General features: G+C 41.0%; 1 protein-coding gene across 1 annotated transcript; it reads left to right on the forward strand.

Annotated features, from left to right (window-relative positions):
• The first annotated feature begins 5,425 nt into the window (after positions 1-5,425).
• Positions 5,426-8,073, forward strand: WFDC13 (WAP four-disulfide core domain 13). Its single transcript, XM_059407702.1, has 2 exons — positions 5,426-5,513; positions 7,919-8,073. The coding sequence occupies exons 1-2, from the start codon at positions 5,426-5,428 to the stop codon at positions 8,071-8,073; spliced, it is 243 nt and encodes an 80-aa protein (XP_059263685.1).
• Positions 8,074-9,004: the final 931 nt, after the last annotated feature.

Consider the following 9,004-nt stretch of genomic DNA (forward strand, 5'->3'; position numbering starts at 1 on the left):
CTTCTTTTCACTACATCTGTATCTTTGGGGTAAATACCCAATAATGCAAATGCAGGGTCATAGGGAAGCTCTATTTTTTTTATTTAATTTCTTTTCAGTGTAACAGAATTCATTGTTTTTGCACCACACCCAGTGTTCCATGCAATACATGCCCTCCATAATACCCACCACCAGGCTCACCCTCCCTCCCACTTCCCACCCCTTCAAAACCCTTAGATTGTTTTTCAGAGTCCATAGTGTCTCATGGTTCATCTCCCCCTCCAATTTCCTCCAACTCCATTCTCCTCTCCATCTCCCCATGTCCTCCATGTTATTTCTTATGCTCCACAAATAAGTGAAACCATATGATAATTGACTCTCTCTGCTTGATTTATTTCACTCAGCATAATCTCTTCCAGTCCCGTCCATGTTGATACAAAACTCGTGTACTCATCCTTTCTGATAGAGGCATCATACTCCATAGTATATATGGACCACATCTTCCTTATCCATTCGTCCATTGAAGAGCATGTTGGTTCTTTCCACAGTTTGGTGACTGTGGCCATTGCTGCTATGAACATTGGGGTACAAGTGGCCCTTCTTTTCACTACATCTGTATCTTTGGGGTAAATACCCAATAATGCAATTGCAGGGTCATAGGGAAGCTCTATTTTTAATTTCTTTTTTTTCTTTTTTTTAAAAGATTTTATTTATTTATTTGACAGAGAGAAATCACAAGTAGATGGAGAGGCAGGCAGAGAGAGAGAGGGAATCAGGCTCCCCGTTGAGCAGAGAGCCTGATGTGGGACTCAATCCCAGGACCCTGAGATCATGACCTGAGCCGAAGGCAGCGGCTTAACCCACTGAGCCACCCAGGTGCCCCTCTATTTTTAATTTCTTAAGGAATCTCTACACTGTTCTCCAAATTGGCTGCACCAACTTGCATTCCCACCAACAGTGCACAAGAGTTCCCCTTTCTCCACATCCTCTCCAACACACGTTGTTTCCTGTCTTGCTAATTTTGGCCATTCTAACTGGTGTAAGGTGGTATCTCAATGTGGTTTTAATTTGAATCTCCCTGAGGGCTAGTGCTGATGAACATTTTTTCATGTGTCTGATAGCCATTTGTATGTCTTCATTGGAGAAGTGTCTGGTCATGTCTTCTGCCCATTTTTTGACATGATTATCTGTTTTGTGTGTGTTGAGTTTGAGGAGTTCTTTATAGATCCTGGATATCAGCCTTTTGTCTGTACTGTCATTTGCAAATATCTTCTCCCATTCTGTGGGTTGCCTCTTTGTTTTGTTGACTGTATCCTTTGCTGTGCAGAAGCTTTTGATCTTGATGAAGTCCCAAAAGTTCACTTTCGCTTTTGTTTCCTTTGCCTTTGGAGACATATCTTGAAAGAATTTGCTGTGGCTGATATCAAAGAGGTTACTGCCTATGTTCTCCTCTAGGATTCTGATGGATTCCTGTCTCACGTTGAGGTCTTTTGTCCATTTCAAGTATATCTTTGTGTATGGCGTGAGAGAATGGTCCAGTTTCATTCTTCTATACATAGCTGTCCAATTTTCCTAGCACTATTTCTTGAAGAGACTGTCTTTTTTCCACTGGATATTTTTTCCTGCTTTGTGGAAGATAAGTTGCCCATAGAGTTTCAGGGCCATTTCTGGACTCTCTACTCTGTTCCACTGGTCTATGTGTCTGTTTTTGTGTCAGTAACATGCTGTTGGTGATCACAGCTTTGTAGTAAAGTTTGTAATCATGCAATGTGATGCCCCCAGTTTTGTTTTTCTTTTTCAACATTTCCTTAGCAAGTTGAGGTCTCTTCTGTTTCCATACAAATTTGGGGATTGTTCATTCCAGCTCTTTGAAAAATGCTGGTGGAATTTTGATCGGAATGGCATTGAAAGTATAGATTGCTCTAGGCAGTATAGACATTTTAGCAATGTTTATTCTTCCAAGCCATGAGCATGAAATGGTCTTCCATCATTTTCTGTCGTCTTCAATGTCTTTCATGAGTGTTCTATAGTTCCTTGAGTATAGATCCTTACCTCTTTGGTTAGGTTTATTCCCATATATCTTATGGTTCTTGGTGCTATAGTAAATGGAATCAATTCTCTAATTTCCCTTTCTGTATTTTCATTGTTAGTGTATAAGAAAGCAACTGATTTCTGTACATTGATTTTTTTATCCTGTCACATTACTGAATTGTTGTATGAGTTCTAGTAGTTTAGGGGTGGAGTCTTTTGGGTTTTCTATATAAAGCATCATGTCATCTGCAAAGAGAGAGAGTTTAACCTCTTCATTGCCACACTTCTATGAGGTCAGTGTGAACATATGATAATAGCAGGGAAGAACAGTGTGAGAAAGGAAGGTTAAAGGTCCAGCTCTCTTATGAACAATATGTAAAATTCCTTGAAAATAGCAAACTGAGTTAAATTATATGAAAATGATAATATCCAATAATCACATTAGATTATGGGAGAAATGTAAAAATGGTTTAATATTAGAAAACCTGAAATGGGAGTGTCTGTGTGCTGCAGTCAGTTGAGCAACCCAGTCTTGATTTTTGCTTGGGTGGTGATCTCAGGATCATGGGATCAAGCCCCAAATTGGGCTCTGAGCTCAACACAGAGTCTTCTTGGGATTCTTTCTTTCTCTCTCCCTCTGCCCCTCCCACTCTCACATTTTCTTTCCCTCTCTCTCCCTCTCTTTCATAAATAAATAAAACTTTTTAAAAAAGAAAATCTGAGGGGCGCCTGGGTGGCTCAATGGATTAAAGCCTCTGCCTTAGGCTCAGGTCATGAGCCCAGGATCTGGGGATCAAGCCCCACATTGGGCTCTCTGCTCAGTAGGGAGCTTGCTTTCCTCTCTCTCTCTCTCTCTCTGCCTGCCTCTCTGCCTGCTTGTCATCTCTGTCTGTCAAATAAATAAATAAAATCTTAAAAAAAAAAAAAACCTGAAATGTAATTCAACGTGTTAACAGAAAAAAGCAATAGATATAATTTCACATAAATTAAGGAAAACTTTCTTGTTGTCGGGGATGAAAAGGAACTTTCTAAACTTGATAAAAGATGTTTATGAGAAATCTAAATTAGACATTATCCTAAAAGGGGAAATTTGGGAAGCTTTCATTTTAAGTCAGGTATCAGACAAGAATATGCACATCTTCACTTCTGTACAGTCATGTGTGGAGGTCCTGGCCAGCACAAGGAGACATTTAAAAGTGGCATAAAATTTCTCCATCAGGAAGGATGAATACCCAACTTTTGTACCAACATGGACAGGATTGGAAGAGATTATGCTGAGTGAAATAAGTCAAGCAGAGAGAGTCAATTATCATATGGTTTCACTTATTTGTGGAGCATAAGAAATAACATGGAGGACATGGGGAGATGGAGAGGAGAAGGGAGTTGGAGGAAATTGGAAGGGAAGGTGAACCATGAGAGACTATGGACTCTGAAAAACAATCTGAGGGTTTTGAAGGGGCAGGGGGTGGGAGGATGGGGGAGCCTGGTTGTGAGTATTATGGAGGGCATGTATTGCATGGAACACTGGGTGTGGTACATAAACAATGAATTCTGGTACGCTGAAAAGAAATTTTAAAATTTAAAAAACAATTTTATTTATTTATATTTATTTATTTATTTATTTTTAATTTTTTATTTTTGATAAACATATATTTTTATCCCCAGGGGTACAGGTCTGTGAATCACCAGGTTTACACACTTCACAGCACTCACCAAATCACATACCCTCCCCAATGTCCATAACCCCACCCCCTTCTCCCAAACCCCCTCCCCCCTCAGTTTGTTTTGTGAGATTAAGAGTCACTTATGGTTTGTCTCCCTCCCAATCCCATCTTGTTTCATTTATTCTTCTTCTACCCACTTAAGCCTCCATGTTGTATCACCACTTCCTCATATCAGGGAGATCATATGATAGTTGTCTTTCTCTGCTTGACTTATTTCGCTAAGCATGATACGCTCTAGTTCCATCCACGTTGTTGCAAATGGCAAGATTTCATTTCTTTTGATGGCTGCATAGTATTCCATTGTGTATATATACCACATCTTCTTGATCCATTCATCTGTTGATGGACATCTAGGTTCTTTCCATAGTTTGGCTATTGTGGACATTGCTGCTATAAACATTCGGGTGCATGTGCCCCTTTGGATCACTACATTTGTATCTTTAGGGTAAATACCCAATAGTGCAATTGCTGGGTCATAGGGCAGAAGAAAGAGATATTAAGGAGTCAATCCCATTTACAATTGCATCCAAAACCATAAGATACCTAGGAATAAACCTAACCAAAGAGACACAGAATCTATACTCAGAAAACTATAAAGTACTCATGAAAGAAATTGAGGAAGACACAAAGAAATGGAAAAATGTTCCATGCTCCTGGATTGGAAGAATAAATATTGTGAAAATGTCTATGCTACCTAAAGCAATCTACACATTTAATGCAATTCCTATCAAAGTACCATCCATCTTTTTCAAAGAAATGGAACAAATAATGCTAAAATTTATATGGAACCAGAAAAGACCTCGAATAGCCAAAGGGATATTGAAAAAGAAAGCCAACGTTGGTGGCATCACAATTCCGGACTTCAGGCTCTATTACAAAGCTGTCATCATCAAGACAGCATGGTACTGGCACAAAAACAGACACATAGATCAATGGAACAGAATAGAGAGCCCAGAAATAGACCCTCAAATCTATGGTCAACTAATCTTCAACAAAGCAGGAAAGAATGTCCAATGGAAAAAAGACAGCCTTTTCAATAAATGGTGCTGGAAAAATTGGACAGCCACATGCAGAAAAATGAAATTGGACCATTCCCTTACACCACACATAAAAAACAATTTTAAATGGCATAAACTTTTAAGAGAAAAAAATACAACTGTCATAATTTGCAGATGATGATTGACTACCCAAAACACTACAAGGAACACACTAAGAAATTAAAATGAACTGTGGGAGAATTTAGCAAGGTAGCTAGTAACAGATCAATACATAAAAGTCATTTCTCTGCATTAACAACAAACAGAAAGAAATAACTAAAAAGTTACCCACACCTTACCATTTTATTTTAAAAGTCCAAGCTTCTAGGAATAAATATAACAAAGACATGCCAGAATTCTACATGGGAAAAATTATTAAAGTTTTGTGAAAGGACATTAACAAGATCTAGACAGAGGAAAGACATAACAAGGACAAGATTAGGCGATGAAAGGGGTGTAGATTTGAAAAAGCTACCTGGCCCTGGGTGGGCGTGGTTGGGAGGTACTTGGATATCTGTCATTGGAATACACAGGTGCAAGGCTGGTCACAGCATGCCTCTACTTTGCCCTCCTTCCCTCTCTCCTCCTCTGAATTGTGTCTGGTCAAATCCAGCAGTCCTCAGCCAGGACTTACCCATCTGTCCTGCCAGCAGCATGAAGCCTGTGTTGCTTCTCCAGCTCTTTCTGCTGATTCACTTAACACCACAGCAGGTGCCTGGAAGCCCCAAGGAACATGTGATGAGTAGGTGCTGGGTCTGGGCTCTGGGGAGGGAAGCAGCATCTGTAGAGATGAGAAGATCTGAGGGCTGAGGATAAACATGGTGAAAAAAACACAGTGTCATGTTCAAGGGTCCAAGTCCTATTGCCAGTAAAATCGAGGTTGAATCCCTGCTGTGTGTGTACTGAGTGGTCTTCAACGAAGTGTCTGGTCCTCAGATTTAATCTTTGCAAAGATAAAATGACACTGGGACAGCTCAGGGGAGAAACTGAGATAATGCATGTACACAGAGAGCACTCTTAATGGACCATGATAAATGCTCAATAAGAATTAACTACTGTAGATGTTATCAGCCTCATCATCCAGTGTATTCTTGCTGTCCTAGTTTATTCACGGATGCTTGCACCAACTTTTCAAGCAATAAAACAGAGAGGAGGGTCACCTGGGTGGCTCAGTAGGTTAAGCATCTGACTCTCGATTTCAGCTCAGGTCGTGATCTCCACGTGAGATTGAGCCCCACATCAGACTCTATGGTCAGCAGGGAGTTTGCTTGGGATTCTTTCTCCATCTGCCCCTCCTCTCTCTCTTCCTCTCTCTCTCTCTCTCTCAAATAAGTAAATGAAACTTTTTTAAAAAAACATAGAAGAAAATTAAGTTTATAGAACTCAGCCTGAAGCCTACATAATCTAAGCTTTGGAGAACATTTGGGAGAGAACGAAAGAAAGTCTCACATTTTACTCCACATTTTAAACTTTCAAAGGTACTTGCACAATTACCAGTGACTAGCATCAGTGGCAAGGTATAGAGTCCATCTCAGCAGCCACCATGACCCAGCTCAACCTAACAAGAGCTCCCACAGTTCACTTGACCAATACCAAATGGGAAATGAACTATTATCCATCACACCTATATTCTTCTATGGGAAGAGCATCCTCATAATGGTGGGGGCTCAGAAGAGGAAGTATGTACTATCTCAGGAGTTTAAGGATACAAGTTCCTGTTTTAGGGGGTCTCAGAAAAGCACACAGATTTATAGGACTGAGGGAAGCCAAGCTAGATGCAAGAGAATGAGGGCAGGATTAATTTGGAGAACTAAGGATTAAAGTTTGAAGAAAACACAAAAAGGGCTCCTGAGAGACTGGTACATCTTTGTGAGTAAGACTGGAATCATATAACCAGAAAAGGAGGCAAAACATGAGAAGGTTCACCTCTCTGAAAACCCTGGCTCACAGATTCGTTCCTCACACTGTTCCTCCACAAAGTGGGGACCAGTTCCAATTTCTTGCACCAATCTAGTGACCCATGGGATGACTAGGAGATCAGGGTGAATGCTGCATAGTGGTCTCTGCCAAATTGTCAACAGCTTGGGCCTTGGCTTTTTTCTCTGGTGCTATTTGTTGTTACAATTATAGCCCCCAATTTCATTAATCATTTGTTCCCTCTAGGTCAGTATGATATCCTATGGACCCCTTTCTAATTGCAAATACTTGCAAAGCTGTAAGTCAACAGGGGCTTATAGAATGCTCCACATATGCCATTTACCCCAAAGAAAGGGCAAGTCACAGGGTACAAAAATTGGGGCCTGGCTGGGCTTTGATGAAGGGGCTAATTGTACCTATCCTTAATGCCTTGGAGCTCAGGAACAGAAAGTAGGTTGTGAGCTGGAGCCCTGTGGCAAGATCTCCTGGTGGAGGTGGTGTTGACTTGGACCCAAGTACTGAGGGATGAGAGGGGAATGAAATGTTAGCATTAAAATGTTTATTCCTCTCTAATAGTAGAAAGTGGGGGCATCCTGACACTCTGACTTCCTTATCAGAAGAGATCTGGGAAGAAAGAAAAGTTGATCTTTGCTCCCCATTCCAAAATACCCACCCTCAACCTCATGAAATAAGTTACACCCAGAACTCATTTGTGATTCTGGTCCTAGTATTCTAGATGCCAGTATCTTTAGTGTACTGAAGTATACTTCATCCTTTCCCAAAATCTTCCTTCCCCCTCATTTTTCCTATACACAAATAGCACATGTTAGGTCAATCCTAGGATAAACAATGTTGTTAGTGAGAGGCTGTACAATTTGCTTGGGACTACACAATGATTCAGTGCAAATGCACCTACACACCACTCTCTTGCTCATCACACACTGTTCATCTCTTGAACTGGACCTAACTACAGTCTATGAGGTACCTGATCTGCAATTATGGGTACAGGGTTCTGCCAACCTGTCTCCAGTCAGATACCCAAGTCTTGGTTTTCACTGCCAAGAACTCAGAGAAAGGCAGAAGCTAAGGACAAAATCTGATTCTACCTCCCTTTGACCACAGGAGGAAGATAGGGTGGCTGGTTTTCTGGTAGTTACCTGGGCCTTTGGAGTTCTGAATGTTGCTCCAGTCTGTTGTTTAGACCCTCCTCTTTCCTGGTCTGTGTTCCAGGGAGTATCTTGGAACCCCCACCCTGCAGATCAGATCCTGGAAACTGTACTCAATTCTGTACATTGCAGGAAGATTGCCAAAACGGACTTCAGTGCTGTTCTTCCTTCTGTGGGATAGTCTGTACATTAAACAACCATGTAAATCATGACAGGTAAGGGGCTTTGCATGCCTGTTCTGACCCAGCTATCTTGGGGAGCTCAACAGAAGAGTCTCTTATCAGCTCCTACAGTGGATCTATTTTTCTAACATTCTCCTTCTCTTTGCCAAGAATAATTTTCTTAAATGCCCTGATTAAAAGACACTTCCTCCATTCCCAAACTAATTAATCCTTCTCATCACCACATCTGTGAATCTCTAAATATGCCTCTCTGAGCATACCCACAAACTCCTCCATCCACAGATCCTGCCCTGTCCCAGAATCCACCTTTATTCTGAAGCCTGGGACATTATAGCTGAGATCATAAGTCTCATCAAAATCCCAAAGCCAATCTGTTTTCTTTGTTTTTGCTTTCCTTCTTTCACCAAATACCATCCTTTGGTCCCCAGTGTTCCTGGGCTCTGGAGATCCTGCAGCCTGAGCAAAGCTTTGGTTAACTGCCAAGGCATTAGCACTGACCCCACATCTGCTGAATGGAAGTGCTCCCAGAACAGAGAAAGGGAGAAAGGGCATTAAAGAGCTATGAGACACCTGGTTTCTAATTCTATCTTTCAGCTATATCTTTCTATAACCTTAAGAAAGACAATTCCCCATGTTTGCCTTTCTTTCTCATGCATAAGATAAGGACTCTTTATTCCAACCTTGAAAGGTTGGTACAAAGACCCACAAGGCAAGAGATTCAACCAGTGACCTTCTAAACGGTATTGTTCTCTGCTGTATTCTCTGCCCTGAACACAACACCCAACATATGAGACAAGGAATAGAGTGAGGAAGTAGGGTCCCAGAGCCATACATCCACACCCAAATCCTGGCTCTTTTACTTCTTAGCAAGTGACCTCAGACAAGTTAATCAATCTCTCTCTGAGCATCATCTTTAAGACTAGAACAACAATAGATAACCTATGCAAACTCTAAAGATATTATGTGCC

Source organism: Mustela nigripes, chromosome 7 (genome assembly GCF_022355385.1).
Source record: "Mustela nigripes isolate SB6536 chromosome 7, MUSNIG.SB6536, whole genome shotgun sequence".
Classification (NCBI taxonomy): Eukaryota; Metazoa; Chordata; class Mammalia; order Carnivora; family Mustelidae; genus Mustela; species Mustela nigripes.

Bases quoted from the DNA above. Each gene is read 5' to 3' on its own strand.
- WFDC13 (XM_059407702.1), top strand. From the start codon at position 5,426: ATGAAGCCTGTGTTGCTTCTCCAGCTCTTTCTGCTGATTCACTTAACA. The intron at 5,514-7,918 runs GTAGGTGCTGGG...TCTGTGTTCCAG, and splicing joins CCCCAAGGAACATGTGATGA to GGAGTATCTTGGAACCCCCA.